We start from the raw sequence: 23,167 nt of genomic DNA, 5'->3' as shown, positions 1-23,167 counted from the left end.
TGACTGATGAAAAGGAGGAATAATTAATCTTTCCCTAATCAAGCTCCATTTTATTTCTATTAGACTAATAAGAAGAAGCACTTTCACATGATTTGATAGTAGAAGTTAATTAAGGAGTGATTAGGCCACATCTCTTGGGATACACAGCAGAAAGGACACAATTACTTCACTTAAACTAACTTAATTGTCAACCTTTTTACTAATACTATTTGAAACGAGAAAATCCATTCACAAGAAAGAAAGAAAAAGCCAAAACAAAAGTACCGAAGAGTTTGACCAATCAATTCTCTTTCTTTCCCCTTTTTTTCTTCTTGAGTTTAGTAACTAATTGCGTGATTAGCGGACATGGAAATTGGTAAGTCCACTAAGTTTTTTAATTAGTTAAAAATTAAATTGTCTTTGATGAAATTGAAAATGTTTGGTATAATTATTTGGACTAAAGAGTTTCTAAAGTCTTGTGGTGTTTTTATTAGACAAAAAAAAAAAATCTAGAAGGGAGAGAGTCAATCTAGGAGATAATATCGGAAAAATTAGACTATTTTTATTTTCAAGTATTCATATGGTAAAAGTAAGGGACAAATTACAGAAATCACATACTTTTAAGGTAAAATTACAATATATCCCTTAAAAGTTTATAGTTACAGAAATCCCTCAAATGAATATAATAATATAAGCGTTGATATATTAATCTGATGTGCGAGATACATTAATCGTTAAGTAAGATACATTATATTTTATACATGATACACTAATCTGATGCGCGAGATACACTAATCTGATGCGCGAAAATGAGGGATTTTGGAGATTTGTAAAACTTTTAGGGGATAATGATGATAAGTAAACTAAAAGGTGAGATTTCCGTAATTTTTTCTAAAAGTAATGTACCAAATTGATTTTCCATTTATACTTATATGAACTTATGAAACATTAATCAAGTGTCTTATTACGCGTGCATTAATACGCAAATTAAAACTTTGGTTTATTTTATAATTTTTTTACTTTTGGGTAGGGGACACTACAGGACTCTATGAGAATCAAGTCTTGCAGCTCTAGAATAATAATAGTCCGATCGAGCTATCAACTTAATTTTTTTATTTTACACATATAATAATGTTTAAAAAAATTGTTTCTAATTATAGTAAGGTGACATTTTTTTTCTAAGACGGACTAAAAAGGAAAGGATGTCATATAAAATGAGACGAAGAGAGTGAGATTTTAGTTAAGTTTTCTAATTCTATTTAATTCAACTAAAGTTAAAAATATTTTATTTTACACGTACAATAATGGAGGATTGGGTGAGGCAAGTTGCATAGCAAGAATGTCTTTTTCACTATTTAAGAGCATGTGCAGGTCGTCTTATTGAACAGAAACTCACATGCAAGGTCACCATTAGAGGTTCACATTTCCTTAACTCAAATGCAAACTATCATATCCATACAAACGAGACTGCCACGATAAATTTGGAGGCCTGAAGTCAAACTTCACAGAGAGATTTTGGTTTTTTAATTATCATATATAAATTGAATTATTATAACGTACAATATTTAATGTTATTGGTTGCCTTCAAGGCTTCAATTAATGTTCACTTGTATCTGTCTATTTCAACACTATTAAGCTAGAAACCGTGTCTTGTTTTCTTGATTAATTGGATTAATATTATATTCATATCATATCCTTCATGAATAATTAATCGTTAAATGTCTAATCTTATACCATTGCTAATTGGATGCTCAAACTATTTCACCTAGGAATCCAAATTTTTTTTATACAATTATGAGTTATTAATGTCTTGCATTGTTCTTAAATTATTGAATCTTACTGTGTACCATATCTATCGACAGGGCGAGGAGAAAACAACTTATTGGGAATAGCGCTCCAAACCAAAGTTGCCTTCCATCTCACATGTAGAAATTAGTTGACATCCATACCTATTCATGATGGGTGGAGCCAGCAGGGTCGAGTTCATGGGTTCGACAAACTTAGTAGATGTATTTGTATTAGAAAATTAAATAAATATATATGTATATTAACTTGTGAATTCCCTAACAAAATTGATTGACAGCTCAGTAAGAAAGGGGTTGTGGAAATGTTTTCCACAGTAGTGCTATGCCAGGGCATCATTAGCATAAGGAGTTCATCCAAACCTCTTCGTTGAAAAATTACTATATATAATAAGGTCAAATTATATGTAGTAGATGTTGAATCCCTTTTTTTTTTTTTCCTTTCATTACCTTTTTATATTTTGAAACAATCCTGACTCCTCAACGGATGATATCAAATAGGAATGATCATTACAAAGGAACATAAATTTGCATAATCAAATGGATTTGAATGTAAAAATGGAACTCTTTGCCAATTTGCCTGCTTTTCTTCAACTTTTCAGCTCCTCCCTTTTCTTTATTAGGTAATTTTCATTTGCTTATTCAGCCAAGTGAAAGTGTTGCTTCTCATTAATGTATGAAAATTTTGGAACATCAAGGATGTTATTTTAACCATTAATATGAAAAAGAAACATACAACTTTCAATTAGGTAAATAAACATCTGATTTATTCAATTAGGATAAACATATTTCCTCTAATTCTACCTTCACAAGGTAGTAATAAGGTTGCGTAAATGGAGTATATTGTTATTCAAGAATCTACTTCATGATATTGAGATAAGGGTTACGAAAGATAAATAAGAGTGCCAAGATATTAGGTAAAATAGCTAGAACAAAAATGTTCCCTTCCTTGCTAAAGATTCTGCTTTTAAACCTTTTCCTCACAAACTGTCTCCTTTCTTCATCTCCCCATTTAGCTTCCTCCACTCCCTTCGCCAGTATCAATGGAGGGGGTTGTTGATATGGGCATTTGGACCTCCAAGAAGTTTCAGGTGCACCAAATCTTGAAATCCATTTCAGGTAAAATGAGAAAGCCCATTTCAGATATACTGAAGGGGAGGTGATTTTGGTGCACAGAATTGGGGGATAGTCCCAATTGAGGTAACAGGGGATTTGGTTAGAAATGAAGATTTGGGATTCAAAAGATGGTTTAGTTGTGGGATTAAGTATGATGTGTGTTAATGCTTGGATTCTTTGTTTCCATGTTGTATCTTCCATTTTTTTTCCTGTTATCTTGTTTTAGCATAGTGTTATCCTTAGGTTGGATGAGAATAAAAAAATGTGGATGTGGGAGAAAGAGCAAGTGGTGTTTTTTGGAATAATTTCAGTTTGACCCTTATAGGTTATGAATATTGCAAAGTTGACCCTCCTGAGTATTGAATGTATAAATTTTGGATTGGCTTCTTGTAATATCAGGAAAATAAAGAAGAAAAACCATTGAATTATGGTAAAAATGTATCTGCATTGAGTATTTACACTATACCAATATACATGCACGTAGAAAAGGCAGAAACATACAATTAGCTCATGTGTTGGAATCAACATTTCATTAGCATTATCATGCAATCTTGTTAGGAAGAGCATATGAAAATCAGCAGTTACATTCACGGAACCTGGTATATAGACCTTAGTTGCTGACGATTAAAGTCATTGTACTTCTCCACATCCATAGATTAACTATTACCAAGACTAATCATAAGGTGAAATGGAATTTCTAGAGGTGGATTATATACAAAATTTTACAAGAGATCAACAATTTCACATGGTGATGATTTGTTTCTTTTCATGCATATTTTCGCTGCCGTGTGCTAATGATTTGGTAAATCAATAGTTGCTCCGCGGGCCTAGCTTAAGTGTGAGAAGAGAAACATGAATGCACTTAAAACTGGAAACACGATCAGAGCTGAGGCCTGCGACAAAACAGATTTCCATAAACGAGGACAGAAGTTAGAGAATTATATATTGACATGCAAAGAGAAATAGAATTCACAAACTCGGCAGCATCTAGATTCTTACTACTAAGAACACCACTTCTTCATTAGCTAAAGCCGTAGGGAATTCGTTCCTTTCTATTTCCTGCTTTACAAACCTCTGCAGCTGCATAGTACGGAAGTTATCAGATCAATGTTCTGAGGATGTACAACCAATAACAACTTAATAATCAGGGTGAAGTTTCCCATTTTCCAGTTGCTAACTTGAATATCATATCAATATGTGTGTGTGTGGTGGGTGGGAGGAGCACGCACACACACATATTGTAAAAAATCAGTATTACATTAATAATAAACCAAGTAGCGAAGGTGATAATTATACAAAAGTGGTACCTCCATGTACACTAAGCTCCGGAAAGTCTAGGTCATCTATACAAGTATGTATATCCATCTTACCCCAAAAGTACAGAAGAATTAAAAGATTGTAGCGGACCCTACTTCAAACATACTCCAGTTACCAACTTAAATGTCAAACACAAATACTTATCCTGATATTGCTCATTCAAGTGATTAACCAGCACAACACCACTAATTAATCCCACCCTCCTAATTAAGGAAATTTGAGTACCTTGTAATGGTATTGTTTTGCAGATGAAAATGCCCCCTGCAAGTGATGCAACGCTTGAGCCCAGTAGGAATTAGGATCAGCCGCACTGTATGATCCATATGGATGCAGAACTCCTTTCAACGTTTCAAGGTGGTGGCCGAAAACGTTTTTGATGAACTGGAGACATAGAGTGTTAGTGACTTAGTTCTCTTCATAGATAATGTCAAGAGTAATCATGGCCATCTGTATATACGATGTTCCAAAGGAGTTGGCAAGCTAGGAAAATTCTATGACTTCCAGTACCTTGACAAATGGACATTTACTGAACGTTACTTGCCTTTTGACCTTTTGTGTTCTCATCTGACAATATAACATTCTGATTTAGCTTTGGCTGCAACTTTATTATAGTTTTAATGGTAAATTCAAGCCAAGGTGTAAACTAGAGGATACCTCTGCCATTTGAACAGCTTGTTCAAGTCGTTGTATCTGAATCCATTTTTCAGATATAACTTCAGCCATCTGTCAACCAAGTTAAGAGTTCATCAATGAAAGATTGCGGAAATCATAATACTCAAACGGAAATTTTTTTCCTCATCTCTTGCCTAAAAATAAATGCATAGCAGGATACCTTTTCATTTGTTCAGAAAAGAAGTGAACAAAAACCTTTCAAGAGGACAAAGTATACTGTGCTCTTCTACCATTTCTTTTCTTTGAATGCTATAAATTTCCTTTATAATGATATAGTGTATATTGATAGTCACAACACTACCAATTTTAGACGTTTTTAATTGTTGATCAAAATGGAGAAAGACGTTATTGCTGTTGACATCTTGTTATCCATTAAGTCCTATTTCTGTTTCCTGTGTATGAAATAAGATCATTTGTTCACCCAAGAGCTTAGCTCAAGTGGAAAGAGCGGAATGCGTGATGTGTGAGTTAGGCGCGCATCATAGGTTTGAACTGTGCCCCTGACAGAAATCTAGTACTTATGTGGCGAAGAGTAGAGGGGAAGTCCCATCATCCACCGAGTTTCAAACTGTGCTTCATGGGTCTTCGTAGATTTCTAGGTTATATTAATAAAAAGAAGATGATTTTTTTCAACTGAAAAGAAATCTTAAGCGTCGTGCTACCTAGTATACAATAAAGATGTTTCAAAACACTTCTACAGAAATCTCATTCTCAGGATGATGAAAGAATACTCAACAGTTAAAATAATTTACTTTCTTCCACTTGACCAGCACTAGAAAATAATTAATTACTGAAGTTGTTTACTCATGGCATTAGCAAACCTACCTTTTCGACTTGAGAGGTAAGAACTTCTAATCTTTTCTCCGCATCTTGCGCTTTGAACTCCAATTTATGAATTTCAAAGTTGTTTTTTCTTGCCGCATCCCAAAGCAGTTGTACCTACTCAATTCCTTCATTTTTATAAGATGAGAAACTGTATGGAGAAAAAAATATGTGATAGTGACAATCATACCTCTTCTTCTAGAGCACTAATCCTTGATGAGTGATGCTGAAGAAAAGAGAAATAGAAACATTTATGAGGAATGGATGTGTATCATTTATTTCCATTTTCTCTTATTGAAACGAATTTCACTTATAGGTTGTTGTATCAATTACAGACGCTCTAGTAATATTTAGCACAATACCCATGAAAGCATGCCCATTACCTACTTAAGGCCAGATAATATTAGGTCATCAAATGAAAGATCAAAGCAAGAAATTAGAATCATTACAGCTGCAAAGCTGTTTTTGGAATCATATTCAATAAAATGACAGAAAATTGAAGACCACCTCTTTTATGTACAAACATGTGAATCACTAATGGACCACGGGTTCACAAACTGATAAGCAACAACAAAGCCACACGACCTTAATAGTCCCAGAACTTTCCATTTTTAGTAATCAAATTATCAGAATCACACAAGGAAATTAGGGCAATACTGTTTAGGTTATTAGCATAACATATCAAAATATGTCTGGCATTATTAAGTTGATAAAAGGGAGATTATCTAACGTTTTTTTTTTTTTTAGCTATTTCGAGGCATTGGTGCTCTTTTCAATGAACATCTTCCCTTAAAAATAGAAAACATTCTGCAAACCTAACCAAATGAAACAAAACATTTGGCAAAGTAGGTTGGAGGTATAACTTTTCTGGTGGTATGCCATAGCTGCTTCCCATACCAAGTTTATTTGAAATACTTAAGACCTTAGACCACAAGGTCCTGGTCAGTCCCTTCCATTACTGTCACTAAATATCAACATATTACACCTCAAGTCCTCAACTTAGATCCTACTCATAATAACACAAGATCTAAGTCAGATATTAGCAGACATGAGAGACTGGAAACTAGCCAAAAACCAACCTGCAATTTGGACAAAGCAGTTGTAAGATTGTCAATTTCTACACTAATGTCCTCAATTTTCTTCTCGGTTTCTCTGATGTATTGGATTTTAGCATTTAAATTCGGCATGCTTTCATCAAGGATGGATTCTGCAATTAGATGCACCAATGTTAAAATTTTCCAGGACCTTGTAGAATAATAAATAGCGGGCGAAGATATAGTATACTTCTCATGAAAAATGCCACTGAATGGATATCTTTATCTAATGCATGAGAAGACCTAGAACTGCACGGTATAAAACTCATTGTATTGATATCACAGAATTCTGAAAAACACACGTATTAAAAAGTGGATAGATACGATCATCTAAACACAAGCTTAATTCGAACACAGGCCCTTCATTCATGCTGGAAGCTCCATTAGGGACACAAAATAAAAAAATATATAGAAATCTGACTTCGCAATGCAATGCAAACTTAATAGGAAAGGAAAAGAAAAGAAATACTAACATTTTTCAATACGATGTCTCAATAAGGCTTCTTAGCATGCCAGAAATTTTTACGGTAACAGGACATTAAAAACTCCCTTGTTCAATTGAGTATGACTAATATCAAGTTATTCAAGCTTTATACATGTTACCTTCATGCTGGTCTCTTATGTATTATGTATAGTGACAAGCTTATAATCACATATTCCAATCATACAAGATAACCCAGTCAAATCTTTCCCCACTGATCAATAGTTAAAAATAAGGAGGGGATAAAAGAGCCTGTCTACGAAATGAAGCACTCATATCAACCAGTTTTTAATGAAAAATTTACTGAAATCCTCATAATCCATGAGCAGAAATATGATTTTGGGCTATCCCTTCTTCTAGCAATAAACCTATGCATAGTAGTCACTTCAATCAAAAAATTAGTAATAGCTATAGTCAGATTCCATTCTAAAGATACATTTTTTTGCCCTTCTACAGCTGCTCGCAGTTAAAACTGTCCTTTCCAAGTTATCTTTCTCAATATCATATACAATTCCAGTTCCTACAATACCCGCAATAACCACACGACTTGGTTCAAATCCAAATTCACTTCTCTCACTCTATCTGTGCCTACAATTTCATGAAAATGCAGTTCTTTTAAGAACGTGTGTTCGAGTAATTATGCATTTACTTGTATTTCTATGCACTTAAATAAACCGCAAGAAATGTAAGCATTGACCATTGAGCTATATCAAGTTCGAAAATCTCAATAGAGAAAACAATGATTGATGAGGAGAGGAATAAGGAAATAACCTAATCGAGCGATTTTGATCTTCGCTTCTTGCAATTCGTAGATCATCGAATTCTGATTCTGCTGACCAGACGACGGCGGAATTTGAGATTCGACCGGAGGTACGAGAGCCGCCGTCGAAGCTATGAGAGCAGTAAATGGGGCGGCGAACAAAATTATGAAGATTGTCATCTCCATTTTCGGTTTTCCTACTGAATGCTGAAGAGCTGCTGCTAAAATACGAATACTGTTTACTCTTTGCCCCTTGCTAGCGGTCTCAATGGTTTGATTCGGTGGTTATATTAAAAAGGGAAAATGTTCAAAATACCCTTAAACTAGTTGAAAAGAACAAATATGCCCTTTGTTTATAATTTGGCTAAAAAATGTCTTTATCGTCAATATTTTGGTTCAAAAATGCCCTAACAGTCAATACTTTGGTCTAAAAATGCCTCCATAGATTCAAAATGGTCAAAAAGGCTCTTTTCCGAATAAATATATATTTTTTTTTCTTTTTAAACATATCTTCTTCCTAATTTATATTCATATAATGATAAAAAAAAAAAAAAAAAAAATTTATTTTTTATTTTTTTCTGAATTGAAGTAAGATAAACATTTGTACTACTTAAAAAAAATTATTAGAAAAGAATGTGTTAGAAAGAAAATAATAATATATTTATTTGGAAAATGAGCATTTTTTACCCATTAAATAACAATAAGGGCATTTTTTGGACAAAACTACAAGCGGAGGACATTTTTGTCCTTTCGCATAATTTAAGGGCATTTTTGAACCAAAGAATTGACGGTAAGGGCATTTTTGAGCCAAACTATAAACGAAGGACATTTTTGTTCCTTTCACATAGTTTAAGGACATTTTTGACCCTTTTTCCTATTAAAAATTGTAACATATCAATTTTTCGTTATTTTATGATTTTGATTTTTGCTATTGTTATTGTTTTCTGGTAAACTTTATAACTTTATGCTGCTTTACTTATTAACTACTCCTTTTATTTTCTTCTTTTTGCACTTAGATATAATACGTTTAAGCAGCATCTTTCGAAAATAACCTCTCCACCTCATAATTAGTCAAATTTAAATACGAAAGACAGATGAGCAAAGGTTTGTAAAGGAAGCCATTTTGGAAATAACTTCATTGAATAACTTCCTTGAAGTGTCATTGCCCAACAATCGTTTGCATCTTCATATTAATGGTTTGCATGGCATAAAATAAAGTATCTAACAAGTAGGTACGTTCTTGTAATTTATTTCCATGTGTAATGGTGGACATTGCTATGAGCCATGTACATGAAAGTCTGTGATTCAAGATACTATAATTGTGGATTTTCCATACCACAAGTTGAAATTTAAATAAACTGTCAAAAAATAACCATGTTACATGATTCACATCAGCATTCCGAAAAGACGTACAGATGAACTGCAGATAAGAGCTTCCTTAGAATGTTTCTTGCAGTCATTGATTCTTCAATCGCCAGATTAGGATGCACGGTTGGTAATGCCATGTTAGTACTCCATGAAAGGCGATGTTTTGAAAATCAGAAGGGGCATTTGCAGGGTTCGATGCCCCAACTCTGCTGTGCGTATTCTTCTATGGTTCTATCGCTGCTGAATTTTCCAGAACCTGCAGTAGACAGTATGCTCATTTGGGTCCACTTTTCTTGATCAACAAATGTTCTATCAGCAGCAGCCTGTCATCATCATGTTCTGTCAGTTTCAAAATGAACATTTCTAACAGGAGTATTTGTATTTGCAATAACAGATTACCTGAGCCTCTAAATAGCTAGCAAAATCATATCCCAGGAGATAAAAGTCTCCACCATCCTCTACAGTGTCGCATAGTGACTTGAAGTAGTCTTTGAAGCCAAAGTAACCATCCCGCACCATCCTATACATACAGTACAGTGAAATCAGCTAAAAACTCTTTAAGTTCTTCTCAGGAATCTAGCACAGTGCAATCCACTAACAATGATCTTTCTGCAATTGCTACATCCTATGACTAATAATCTTGCAGATTGAGCTGATCAAGATAATCGCACTCTAGCTAGCAATAAGAAGCCACTTTTATTTCCTTTCTATTGTTTTTCATTTTTCACAAGTTTCTTTTCCAGTTTTGCAAAGAAAACTGTGAGTAAATTTCAATAAATTCTTTATGCATGTCAGCAGGAAAGCTTCAACCGTGGAGCTATATTACAATGATAACAGTATTTTCCTTCTGACTTCTTTATGTTGTTTGCTTGTATTAATTATCTATGATAATCAAGAATTCCAGTGAAATAGGAAGGCATATGGAAAGTTATGGCACTATATGTCCATTCAAAATCTGTTTACTATACCTGACATTACCCAAAACATAGAGGAACACTTTACTGCCCACTAATCATACATCAAGAGAAACAAGCACATTCCTTGTCTAAAATAAAGTGCCACATATAAACAAACAAAAAAAAAGAAGGAAAAGAGAACATAGAATATGGTCATTTAATATGCAACATCAATCAGATTATCAAATAGAAAGCTTTAACGAATTCTCTCTAGATGTGTTTCTAACTAAGGTTGCATGTCAACAATGAACACTCATGCTTACAGCAACGGGCAGCCACATAACTGCCAAACTGCATTGAAATTGCAAATAGGACAGGAAATACTTTAGATGGAATACGAACTCTATTGTCAGGACAATTCTCCAAGTACCAACTCATTTATGTTAATGAAAAGTAGAGAAATTATAAAGTGCGGATGAGTGATGCCACATCATAAAGACCATTGGTGTGACCAAATGATACGGCTATCAGCTTTGACAATTACACTAGTGAATGAGACATGGTATAGATGATCTTGGTGGTGAAAAAACAAAGAGTAATGTGACTGTCAGAGAGAGAGAGAGAGATAGAGAGATAGAAAAGACCATATCCAATGATTATCTAGACTACGGCCACATTCCTGTGGCACACAACAGAAACGAAAAAATGAAAAGGCTGCAAACGGCAGATTGTTCATTATGGACAATCTGACAGATACAGAGAATAGTCCGTACAGTGAGGGAAAGATTGCTCAAACTACACATACCTTACAACTCGTGCAAATTGAAGTGAACCTTTTAGAGTAGTTCCTTTTTCTCTCAATGCTGGAACCTCATCCACCTTTGCTCCAAAAAGAAACTGGAGAACAAAATGCAAAAGGGAAGAACAAAATAAAGATATCAAACAAGGAAATGGAATCAATTAAGGGGATCATATCCTATGACTCTTGTTCTCTCTTTTCTTCTGTTCTTTTTATCAGCATTTACATGTGTCTACTGTTACTACTCAGTCAATTGCTCGATCATTTGAAAGTATTCGAAAAGTAGAAACCTGAAAAACAAGCCTAAGCCTATTTCAGATGGACTAACAAATAAATAAATAAATTAACAAAACGAATATTTATCTAACACATTATCTCTATACATGAAGTCTCAGTGTGGTTGCTCGATGTAGATTTTATCCTTCTAACGACACTGTGAACAAGTGCAGTTATCATCAGGTGAAATGGAGTCGGTAGAAGAATCCTAACGCTACTTACCATGTTTTCTGCCCCTATTTCTTCAGCAATTTCAACTGCTGAGCCATCTGCAGTTGCTAATAATAAACAACCGTTCATTAAAAATTTCATGCATCCAGTTCCAGATGCCTCATGCCCAGCTGTACTGCATCATATATAAATGATTTCTTTTAGTTGTTAGCACACATTTGTACATGGAAAATTCCGGGTTCATCAAGTTCTGGAGGGAAATGTGAATACTGGAGTTATAGATACCAGTTAAAGCAAGCACTGGCTTTCATAGGGAATCAAGGAGGCAGTCAATGTGAAGTTTGACCATCCAAAGAGGAAACATATTGCGCATTCGGGAGTAATAGGTACCAGTTAAAGCAAGTTGTGACTTTGACAATGAAACAAGATTCAGTCAATGGGAAGTTTGACCATCCAAAGAGGAAATATGTAATTTTATACTATTTAGGGAAAAACAAAAGATGTTATCAGGTAAGACAGTGTGTTATAATTGTAAATTGCACCAGTTAAAAGATTAAAAAAAAAGAAGAGAGAATGCAACCTTAGGTGCTGTGAAAGATCACTCCCTGGAATTACTAGTTCCGCAACAGAGACATTATAATCAGGGATGAAAACCTGAAATGACTGAAGACGGGTTCATTTCTGTTGAGTCCTAGCTATCTATAATGACAGCAAAAAATGGAAGTAAAAAAATTCTGACTACTACATTTATGCCGACAGTCCAGGAACAGTGCACATGAACTGTCAATAGGGGATGAGGAAAAGAAAGCAAGGATGACATATAAAGTAAACCCGGACAATTTTTTAGATCAATGACATGACAAAGTGATGTGAAGTCTTGTGAAACCTAACAATTTCAAAATTCTGCAGCCATATAGTAGAAGTGTTTTCAAAAACATTACTCAAAAATTTCCAATTAGGGAAAACTCTAGAATGAACACATCATTTCAGGAGATAAATTTATGGGACAGATTGTTAAGGGCTAAAAAAGCAATTGATTAGAACCTGCTTGCTATTCTCTTCCCTTTCGTTTTTTTTTACAATTTCCTTTCATCACCCATGTAGTATTTTCAAAAGCAGATGAAGTTTCTGAATGGACATGCTCCAACTTTCAAAGAGCAAAGCATGGACAATAGTTTCATATAAACATGTGAGACCATACTTAATTGAGGTTTCAAGCAAATAAATCAAATCAGTCCTACCACTTTCAGGAGATCCCCAACATCAGGATCGTTGTTAACTTTATCAGCCACTGCATGACAAAGTTTGATTATCTTCTTTGCAACTTCATAACCAGGGGCAGCTTTCCCACCAATTATACATACACGAGGTACAACTCTCCGCTTGTCACTTTCATCCATATTCTTCAAAAAATACAGGGAGATAATTTGTCGAGTACAGTTCAGTTGAAACTTTTTTGAGAAATAGTATAGTTCAACAGAAAATGTGAAGAAAAATATGGAACTATTGGAGCTTCTCCAAGAAATTAGATGATAATAGGCATATCCATATTCTAAATAAACAAGGTAAGTTAGATATTTCATATGTTTCAGCAAAAGTGATCTTGGAGCATCCATGATACTCTACAGAAGAAATGACGGGAAAAAAAAAGATGAAGAATATCAGGTCACTGGACAAAAATAAAAACTCAGAGGACAAGAAGAAGAATTTGTTTTAGCTAAGACAGGTGTTTCTATTAGTCTTGATACTTTTCGCAGCTGGTGGTGAAATCATGTGTTCTGTTCTATATTCGAGAATGACTTGGTTTCTAAGCTGGTTTAACAACTAAACTTAGTTTCTGTGGGCTTGCATTTGGCCTTGCACATAAGCATATAAGACCATGACAAATTCCCATGGCTTGATTCCATATAACATCTGAACCAGCGCCGGCAAAAATAAGTGTCTTTAGGCTCAAAGATTCAGAGTTTAAACTCCAAAAAACAAAGAACATGTTGGTGATACATATCGATGTAGAAAGTTTTTTCCTGGCACCTTTTAAGCCACTTCATATTTACCAAAGCTGGCCTGCCTGAAACATCTTCTGAACAAGGTGATGCTTGCATTACAAACTAGTTTAGAAAGTTAGTTAATATGTGGCTATATCTCTACCAAACAGTCAGGTTTGGCTCAGGAAGATTATTCTAAGAAGAAGAACGGAGAAATAGAAGATACCTTAATGCAGTCATATCTGTGGATGATACCTAACATGTTGAGCAGCTGTCTTTTGTATTCATGTATTCGTTTTATCTGCACATCGAACATTGCATCCAAACTGACCTGAAATATAGGGTATATAGCTTGGTCAGGTGACAACAGACATGCAGGTTGTCTTGCAAAGAAGGAAGTAAAATTGATATGTTCAGAAACCTTCACACTGGTAAGTGTTTCTATGTACTCAGCAAGCCTCATTTTGTTAACTCTCTTCATCTACAAGTCCGAAGTCAAAATGCATTAGAGACTAAAAAGCAATAAGAAACTACTCTTTTCAGATTGAGATTGCAAAGAAAAATTTCATACATTCTTCCATTCAGTGTGTAAATCAGGATCTTTTGCATATTCTCTTAAACCTGATATGAGGTCAACATTACGGATCCATGCTTCTGTCCCAAGCCATTTTGAAATGATTGAACACAAACTAGGATTGCTCACCACTATCCAACGGCGCTGACATATAACAAATTAAAATTGTGAAGAACGTAGCACAATGCTTCAAATTTAATTCATATCATCTTTTTACATGCCCATGATGATAAAATTGTTTATGATGATAGAAGGAAGATACAGAATTTTTTTAGATTAGATATGAACCTTGTCATTATGCAAGTAGACACTGCCGACTAAAGGCATTAATGGAAAGCAGAAGCTTTCGATCATAAAGAATGCCAGAATGAGAATAGCTGTCAAGTCTAAACCTGAGGCAGAAATCTTGAAACAGATAGAATCATTAAACAAGCAGTCAATTGTGCACCTGGGTTACTCCATTAGTCTTGCACTGAAATTTCTGAGGCCACAGCTCATAATAGTCCTGCAAGAGACAGCAATTACAAAATGCTCTATTTTTTGAAACATCGTTTTCACTAGCTATTTCTTGCGTAATGAGCAAAAACTAAGATGAAGAACAGAACCTATAAAAGAAGTCATCCGGAGTTGTTTGATTTCATTAAAAAGATATATTATATAAACCCTACACTATTAATCGGACATTCGGTCGCCAGTTTTCTGTCCAGTATATATAACCCCGCATACTTATGGTGCAATCTACGTATCCTTTTATACAAAATATTATGTGGAAAAGCATTACCTGCATTAACAATAACTGGCTAAAAATACCTAAAACAACCAAAATCTTTTTAAGTCTCTATAGAGAACGAAAATAAAATCATGATAGGGTTATCTAAGAATTAATAATACCCACTACAACTTGTATATCTATAGTAATTATAGAAACCAAATTTTGGCATCAAAACCTTAAGAAACATTCTTTTCATTTTCCCAAAAGAAAAAGAATCTTGCATAATTGTTTACTGTGTCATTCTTAGTTGAGCCAAACTTTTAACCAATCAAAGTTCTGAGAGATGACAAAGAAGTGATGTCTGCCTAAGGTGTCATAAGAAACAACTTTTAATCCAGTTTTAAACCAAATACATATTTTAAGTTATACATCATATCTTCCTTATCAAAAAAAAAAAAAGTTACCACATCTAATATTTAATACACTGAATTTCCTCCGAAAGGTTTTCCTGATTAAAAAAAATACAATACATTGAACCAAATGTACAATTGAATATGCTTCAAAATAAAATGTTGTTATTCACTGTATCATATCTCTGTATACTTGTCCATGAACCCAACTACACCATGTAGCATAATTGATCATATAGGATGGAGGAAAGAAATTAATAGGATACAATTGTTAAATTCAAGATGATTAGTTAATTCCTTATTTAGAAAATTATGCTCTCTTCAATCTCTCAATTAACCAGAGTAAATAAGAACAAAAAGAAATACCAAGGAGTTAAATATTTCTTTTGACATTATACAGGATCTATACAGTGAATTGAAGAGAGATTCTGGCAAAGCACTCTCTGAAATAGGTATATATTTCTTTTTCAATTCAATGTATAGATTCTTCATAATGTCAAAAGAAATATTCTGGCAAAGCTTGAAAATTCACTATTTTCGGTCATCAAAAAAATAATAATCTGGCGAAGCACTCTCCGAAATAGGGCAAATTATCCCTGTTCCAATATGGTGGGCAACCTGGAAAGAGAGGAATTCTAGGTGTTTGAGAGCATAGAGAATAGTATGCAGAAAGTTAACCTTCACTGCATTTTATTGTTATGTTTTTGGTGTAATCAATTATATTCATATGAAACTGTCTCTATAATTGATGTTTTAGACTCAATAAAGATTTAGAACAGTGGAGTTTGGAGTTCATCTATATATAAGGTTTAGTACTATCCATGTACTGTTGTCATATGATACAAATTTACCAAGTTAAAAAAAAAAAAAAAAAATAGGCCTTAGAGAGAGTGACATTCATTAGCGAACGTAAAAGGACATTATTACTGGATTTAAATCAAGTTCTCATGAAATATTGGGCAAAAGAGAAAAATCAGGAAAGTGCAGAATCAAAATTACCTTAAACACTCTTGTTTTAAGTGTCTCTAGATGCACTCTGGAAACACCATTCACAGTGTGGCAACATGCAAGTGACAGGTTTGCCATCCGAATACTCTGTCCACATAGGGAGCAAAATCAAAGTTGGCTATTGCAGAAAAACAAGGAAACTAATACTTGTGCCTGTACCCAATTTTTCGAGTAGTGAAAATGGAATAATGCAAATGCATCATGGATAGTCAGACAAATGTGGACCATATAAAATTAAGCTGAAAGTGAGAGTAACAAGCATGAACATCCTAACCTTTAAATCAAGCTGAAAGTGAGAAGTAACAAGCATGAACATCATAACCTTTCCTTTTTTTCATCTAATAACTTTTTTTTCTGTTTGGCCTCTCTTTCTCTCTCTCCCGTCTCCCACCTGCCCACCCTCTCTCCTCTTTGTTACGTTTTATAAACATGAGTATGTGACACAAGCATCACAGAGTTCAAAGAAAACTGCTGATCCTAGTTTGTGGATATGGAAATTTGCAGTAATAGTATATTCATTGGTACATAATATAAGATTGCCATGAGCCGGAATGGAGCGACATTGTTGATGAGAATTCATATAGCCGACCCTAACTGATTGAGTAGTTGTGGTTGGTACAATTGTACATTGTCACTACCACGGGTTGGTCCAGTTGAAAAGCATCAGATTTATTTTTTATTTTTTTAAAATCTTAAATAGCATGAAAACATCAAATTTGATCAACCACTGAAGAATTCATTAAAATAGAACCAAGATTAAAAGGTTGTCTTCTATACCTTAACAGCACCTTCCTCAATAATTGACATTCGGGAAAGTTTATCATAGTCCTGACCAAAACTCTTCTTTAACTCTTCCATGAGACGATAGTTTATCTCATATATAATCTGGAACAAAAGATGAATCATTAAATCAGATGAAGAGATCTTTTGACAAAATAACTTGAAAACAATCACTCTCCAATTGATAAACAAATAAAACATGCTAGCGTTGGTGCAAAAAGGATGGCACTCTGAGAGAAAAACCAATTCAAGCACAGAATAAAAACTAACATGAGATAATATAAAATCTTCTGAAGAAACAAACCTCTAAATGTCGAGGAAGAACACTACCCAAAAGATCCACGGGGATTTTCTCAAGCCCTTCAGGTTGTACTGCATGAATGGTGACTGAGAAAATCCTGCAAGCAATATCCCATGCTTTACTCCAATCCAAGTGCTCTTCATCAACAAGCACTCTCATTACCTCAGCAATGGAAATTGATGGATGTGTATCATTTATCTGAAGAGCAACCTGAAAGAAAAATTCAAACGAATAAATTAGCAAATGCAGCCATGTGTGTTTGACTGTAAAAGAAAAGGCTTACTTTTTCCTTTCCCTTTTGAGATTCTAATCTCCTCTATGAGAGCGACAAATAATGACATCTTCAAAATACATTTAGAGTAGGAAAAGCTCAGATTAAGTGTGGCCGACCCAATGTAAAAATTCTTTTATGGCATACCATTACTAAGAACATCTGTATAACAGAATTATAAAGAATATCACCACTCATACCTCCAAAATGGCAGGTGTATAACATGATTCTTAGGTATTAGACTTCCCAAAATATGTGCTACAAGGAAATGAATGGATTTAAGGAAGAGGCTCAAACTTGTGTGCACAACAAAACTAACTTTTCTACGCATCTGCATAGCAAATGCCATTGGCAAACCCCATACAGACGTAATAAGCAACTAGTTAATGGGGAATAGAAAGAAATTAAGATTCTGTTATCAGTTAATGTAATAATAAATAAACGTAAAAATATGTGTGTGTGTGTGTGGGAGGGGGGTGGGGGGGCGAAAGACAAAATAGTCCAGATCACTTCTGCCTAGAGCCTTTAAGTTCAATTGAAAGGAGAATTAACTTGAAACAGTGCAAAATAGAACCAAATATATTAATACTCCCTCCATTCCATATTAAGTTAATTTTTGAGGCATTTTCCATTTTTCAAAATTAACTTAATTGTTCAGTTTTCAAGACTACTTTTAGAGTGTTCTTCCAATTTTACCCTTCACTAGTCAGTATTGGAATTAGTGATTAATTACTATTTAGTTATTTTAATCATAAATTTGACAATAATTAATAAGGGTAAAAATGGAAAACTGGGTTCAATTTATGTCTTAATCTACTTTTCTTAAAGGGTGTGAAACACCTCAAAAATTAACTTAATATGGAATGGAGGGAGTACTAAATAGAGTGATTACAATAGGCACTTGGTTACTATCTTTTGCACTCTATAGACTTTGTTTTGGATTAGAATGTGAAATATGCAACTATTTCAGGAATCATGCTATGATACTAGAGGCCTATGCTTTATGCAATGCCTTTTCATCTCAAAACAACAAAACCAAGTGAATTGACAACTTTGCTAAGTCTATGCCTTCAGGCCAAAATTGTGTCGCAATGAAGAAACAAGTATTTATTATTGATGATAAGCAAACTATAGGAGCATAGTTTTTTAGCATCCCGTAGCAACTAGTAAGGTCCATTGACTTGAGCCCCATGTTTTGTGGATGGCATGACTGTATATGCTTATAAGGAACTCCACACACTACAGGCCCCAAAAACATCAGGTAAATACCTTCTCTGGAAACTCATCAAAGCTTCTATGTAAATCCTTAAACCTCCTCATTATGTCTTGTAGTGATGCTGAAACAAAGAAATACTGTTGCTTCAACCGCAGCTCCTTACCCTGAGAAAGAACATCAAAGAAGGTTTTTTTTTTTAGAATCGGTAAAGTTAAGGAACATCGAAAGTTGAGGAATATGTTGCTCAAAATGGTTGGAGAATACATAAGAAAACCCAAATGTAGAATACATTCTCAAGCCTCAAGTTGCACCCAAGGGTGTGATCTAGTGATCAATGAAGTGGGTTGAAAAACCATGAGCTCTCAGGTTAAAATTCTAGCGAAGGAAAAACACTTGGTGATTTCTTCTCATCTATTCAGGCCTTGGTGGACAAAGTTGACCGATACCTGTGCTAGTAAGTGGTGGCAGGTACCCCGTGGAACTAGTAGAGGAGCACGCAAACTGGCTCAAACACCACGATTATCAAAAGAAAAAAGGTTGTCAAGCTTCAAGTTTCTTTTACCTTTTCTAAATGTAATTATCTCTACCCAAAACATTTGAAGACTAGAGCATTTAGAATTATTTAGACAGCGCGGTAAATTGAAAAAATGAATCTAATCTTAATTCAGAAGTTTCACATTTTATTTTACCCTTCAAATAACAGGAATTCAAAAGATCAAGCACCAAAGCAACTCCAACATAGCATGGGAGAGTTCATAACCCGAAGGCTAGCCTCCCGAGGAACTAAAGGAACTCTACATTTATCCACTTTCTCAAGACATCAATATAGAACGGAGATACCTGGTAAGAACGGTCATCAGGGTACAACACATTACTTATAGTTTCAGCCTTCTGTCTGTTAACAATAGCATTAATATAGTCCCCAGTGGTATAAGACTCCTGCAAGTGATGAAATGGGGACCATGTAGAAGTTAAGAGGTAGAGAGATGTCTAACAACATAATAAGATTTATTCTCAAAAAACTAAAAGGGTTCTAATCTTTGCAGCGATAGGTAAGAAGTTCACATTTGAGAAAAGTCGAAAGTGACTAATACCATAAGCCAGTCAGAAAAAAGAAACAAGAGTAAATTGATAACGAAGTTCTTCTCTCCCTTTTACATGAACCCCACCCCAGAAAAACATAATAAGGAAAAGTCACGTAGTGAAAAAAAGACCAATCTGTAAATACGGAAGATAAGTCCCTCAAAAGTATGTAGATGCCTCCTCTGCAGCATCCCCTCTAGACATTTTCAGAAACAATTACAAAACAACATGGTTAAAAATTACCATGTCATATTGATCACTTGGTTTAGCAGCCCACAGTCGAAGGTTGATGGCATTTCGCGTGCCATAACCGGGTATTGGATTATCATAAGCCACTGCTTCAACCTTCAAGTAAGAGACAAAGAAAATGCTCAAGGAATTGTATTTTTCATTTGGGAATATGACATGACAATAAGTCTAAATTTCACAACAAAAGAAAGACTTACAAAATACAGAAGCACTTACTGATTCTCCAGGTATCCAAATTTTACATTTCTTTCCATTTAAAACTTCCTCTTCAACAGTCCCATAGAACTTGCATAAAAAGCACATTGCAAGTTAGCAACAAGTAAAAGTTTAAATCAAAAAGATTGAAGAAGATAATATCAAATACCCCACCACCACTACCCGGGCAAGAGCTAAAACAAGAAAAAAATGTTTCATTAGGATAAATTACTGAAAGAGGAGGAAAAGTAAATACTTGCAAACCTTCACTGGATATGATACATGAACACGCTCTATCTCCCAGGGGTTCCCAAAGTTCAACCAAAAATCAGGCTGTTCGTGTTGAAAACCATCCACTATGATCTGACGAAATAATCCATATTGATAGCGTAATCCATAACTGAAGATGAAGAGATGAGAATCCCAACTCAATCAACCTTTATAAGAAAACTTCAAGATGATAAAGGACAAATCCTTGAAGAAAAGTTAGACACCACTTGCTTAGACCCTAAAATTCCAATTTTAGATGGGGGGACTCCATAAATGCAGCCCACCAAATTCTGGAGGATCCCTAATAGATATTTTGGTTTTGGAACAATACAGAAACTCTGCTTATAAAAGGAAAAGAAAACAAAAGAACTAAGCAAACACTCTGATCTTATCATCACAAAGGTGGCTATTATCTGGATATGAAAATACAGCCATGAAACAGGATATTGTTCAAAAAAGGTAGAGAGACCCATTTATTCTAACGGTTTCTGTTGTTTAGCATGTTTGGGAAAAGCGAGGAGATTCAAAAGCCAAGGCCATGATGAAGAAGCGACCAACATCAGAACCAAAGTGATTTTAGACAACAAGAACAATACCCCCAAGCTGGATAGTCCAATGTCGCCAGGGAATCCATTTGACAAGCTGCAAAACGAGCTAGGCCGCCGTTACCAAGGGCAGCATCTCCTTCCTTGAAACAAATGATTGTTAGAAACAAAATCATCAGAGATAATTTATTGAAGGAAGCAAAGGAACAGCCAAATGTGTGTAACATGAAGATGGAGAAGACGCCTCTATCAACTGTAAATGCAAGTTTCTTCAAAATTATACTGATTACCACAATAATTAACAGTGCCTATGGATGCAGTCAACTGATTATCATTAATTGTACAAAGCAAGGCCAGTCAATAAAGTTGTCCTATGAATTTGAAATTATTGCATTTTCATATACAAGCATTATCCTATCATGTCCTTTAACAACTCATAAATTTTCTAGATTAACTTAAATTCATAAAAAAAAAAGTCCATATAATCCAAAGTAACCACTAAAAACATACTCATTACTTACTAGTTTGTGACATGTTACAGACACAAAAAATTGTTAGAGAATCAGAGACAACAATTCGAGATTTCACCAACCTGCTCTGCCAAGACTTCATAGTCAAATCCAAGCTGAGTTAAAGCATCAGCATATTGGTCCTGAATGCCAAGGTTTGTGACACTGTTAGTTAGAGAACGACCTGACAGATCAAGTAAAGAAAAAACTTAATCAGACGAAAGAATAATTGAATACGAAAGGCCTAGCTGTGCCCCAATTAGATGCAACAAAAGAAAAATGATTTTATGAGCATATGAATGTCAAGTACCCATAAGAAATTCAAGCGAAAGGAAGTAAATTCGCTTAGGATCTTTCTTCTTAAAATACTGATGAGTATCATGCCATCGCTCAATAAGCCGATCCCTGACACTATGAGCTAATGCCTGCATTGTCCATACTTCATCAGTAACAGCTACATAAGTAACAGAATCTTAATCTATCAGCAGTAAATTCATCAAAATTTCTTACCTGGTAAGCTTCAAAATCATCAAAACTGAATCTCGACCTAGCTACCGTAAATTCAACATGATCAAGAATATCCTTCTGTAAGCTAATTGGATCATTCTTCAAGAACTCATCCATCAACCCAAACATCTTCTCTACTTTCGCCTTCCTGCCTCCTAATTCCATATTCAACCCAGGTTTCCTCACAACCACTCCTCTCCCACTAACCGCCGACGGCGCCGAAACTCCGGCGCCACCGTCATCGCCGTCGATAGCCTCCAACAATGCCTTCTGAATCTTCTCCAAATACTCCATTTTCTCAATCTTCTTACCATTAGAATCATTGACGTAAAACTTCTTCACGAAATACTCACCTTCGAATTCAATTATAGCCTTCTCAATTTTGAGCCCGAGTACTTTGAATACCCGGGTAATGATTTGAAGAAGCCCAATTCGGTTCTTGGCTCGAATAACGAAAAGGGTCGTGTCTAAAGCGTCGTCGTTTTGGACATTGATGGTAGAGCTAGAGGTAGAAGTTGTTTCAGTGACGGCTTGGTTAGAACTAGAAGTAGAACTTGAGACTTTCAAATGGCTGAAGGCATTGGAGGAGAGTGAAGTGGAAAATGGACGGTTAAGATTGAAGATTGAGGGGAATGGGAGGTTTGTTGGAGGTGATCGGACGGCCAGGAGAGGAACTGAAATGGCAACCATTGCTGAAAAGTTGAAGGAGTCTGAAACTCAAGTGTAGTGAAGTAAATCAATCATCACGGGAAAAGGTTGACAACTTTCTACTGAGTACACACTTTTGACTATGAAACTGGAAATCCCAATGTTATTATTATTATTTTCATTAATTTCAAAAATATGTTTCGATATAAAATTTATAAATATATAAAATTAGATAACAAATCAATTGAGCTATTAACGTCTCTCAAATTCTACCAAAGTGATGGAAGAATGTGATTCTCCAAGATCTTTTCTTCCAGAGTTTCTTCTCTTTCTATTTATTGATTGATGTCA

The 23,167-nt window shown here is 34.8% G+C and overlaps 3 protein-coding genes across 4 annotated transcripts; all 3 read right to left on the bottom strand.

The window, feature by feature from the left end:
* Nucleotides 1-2,601: 2,601 nt before the first annotated feature.
* Nucleotides 2,602-3,112, bottom strand: LOC125822752 (uncharacterized). The gene has a single exon (XM_049502191.1). The coding sequence runs from the start codon at nucleotides 3,096-3,098 to the stop codon at nucleotides 2,640-2,642; it is 459 nt and encodes a 152-aa protein (XP_049358148.1). The 5' UTR covers nucleotides 3,099-3,112; the 3' UTR covers nucleotides 2,602-2,639.
* A 271-nt stretch (nucleotides 3,113-3,383) lies between these two features.
* LOC125822726 (uncharacterized) lies at nucleotides 3,384-8,317 on the bottom strand. Its single transcript, XM_049502164.1, has 9 exons — nucleotides 8,055-8,317; nucleotides 6,788-6,915; nucleotides 5,899-5,934; nucleotides 5,712-5,825; nucleotides 4,869-4,937; nucleotides 4,722-4,778; nucleotides 4,440-4,595; nucleotides 3,897-3,977; nucleotides 3,384-3,790 (listed from the first exon to the last, which is right to left on the bottom strand). Exons 1-9 carry the CDS (start codon nucleotides 8,227-8,229, stop codon nucleotides 3,725-3,727), a joined length of 882 nt encoding a protein of 293 aa, XP_049358121.1. The 5' UTR covers nucleotides 8,230-8,317; the 3' UTR covers nucleotides 3,384-3,724.
* A 955-nt stretch (nucleotides 8,318-9,272) lies between these two features.
* LOC125822683 (uncharacterized) lies at nucleotides 9,273-22,935 on the bottom strand. 2 transcript variants are annotated; one of them, XM_049502113.1, is made up of 22 exons: nucleotides 22,172-22,934; nucleotides 21,972-22,086; nucleotides 21,745-21,845; nucleotides 21,204-21,295; nucleotides 20,602-20,737; nucleotides 20,359-20,427; nucleotides 20,137-20,238; nucleotides 19,651-19,749; nucleotides 18,864-18,974; nucleotides 17,327-17,533; nucleotides 17,020-17,127; nucleotides 16,234-16,329; nucleotides 14,561-14,617; nucleotides 14,110-14,256; nucleotides 13,960-14,019; nucleotides 13,765-13,869; nucleotides 12,795-12,956; nucleotides 12,134-12,207; nucleotides 11,605-11,728; nucleotides 11,113-11,204; nucleotides 9,811-9,931; nucleotides 9,273-9,734 (listed from the first exon to the last, which is right to left on the bottom strand). In XM_049502113.1, the coding sequence occupies exons 1-22, from the start codon at nucleotides 22,856-22,858 to the stop codon at nucleotides 9,582-9,584; spliced, it is 3,018 nt and encodes a 1,005-aa protein (XP_049358070.1). In that variant the 5' UTR covers nucleotides 22,859-22,934; the 3' UTR covers nucleotides 9,273-9,581. The 2 variants fall into 2 exon arrangements, 1 of the variants encoding a protein (XP_049358070.1); XR_007442660.1 differs by lacking the exons at nucleotides 9,273-9,734; nucleotides 9,811-9,931 and having other exon boundaries at nucleotides 11,605-11,723; nucleotides 22,172-22,935.
* Between the last annotated feature and the right edge of the window lie 232 nt (nucleotides 22,936-23,167).

This window comes from Solanum verrucosum, unplaced genomic scaffold (genome assembly GCF_900185275.1).
Source record: "Solanum verrucosum unplaced genomic scaffold, falcon-dt-bn FXZP01000103.1, whole genome shotgun sequence".
Lineage (NCBI taxonomy): Eukaryota > Viridiplantae > Streptophyta > Magnoliopsida > Solanales > Solanaceae > Solanum > Solanum verrucosum.
This window is presented reverse-complemented; position numbering and strand designations above follow the sequence as displayed.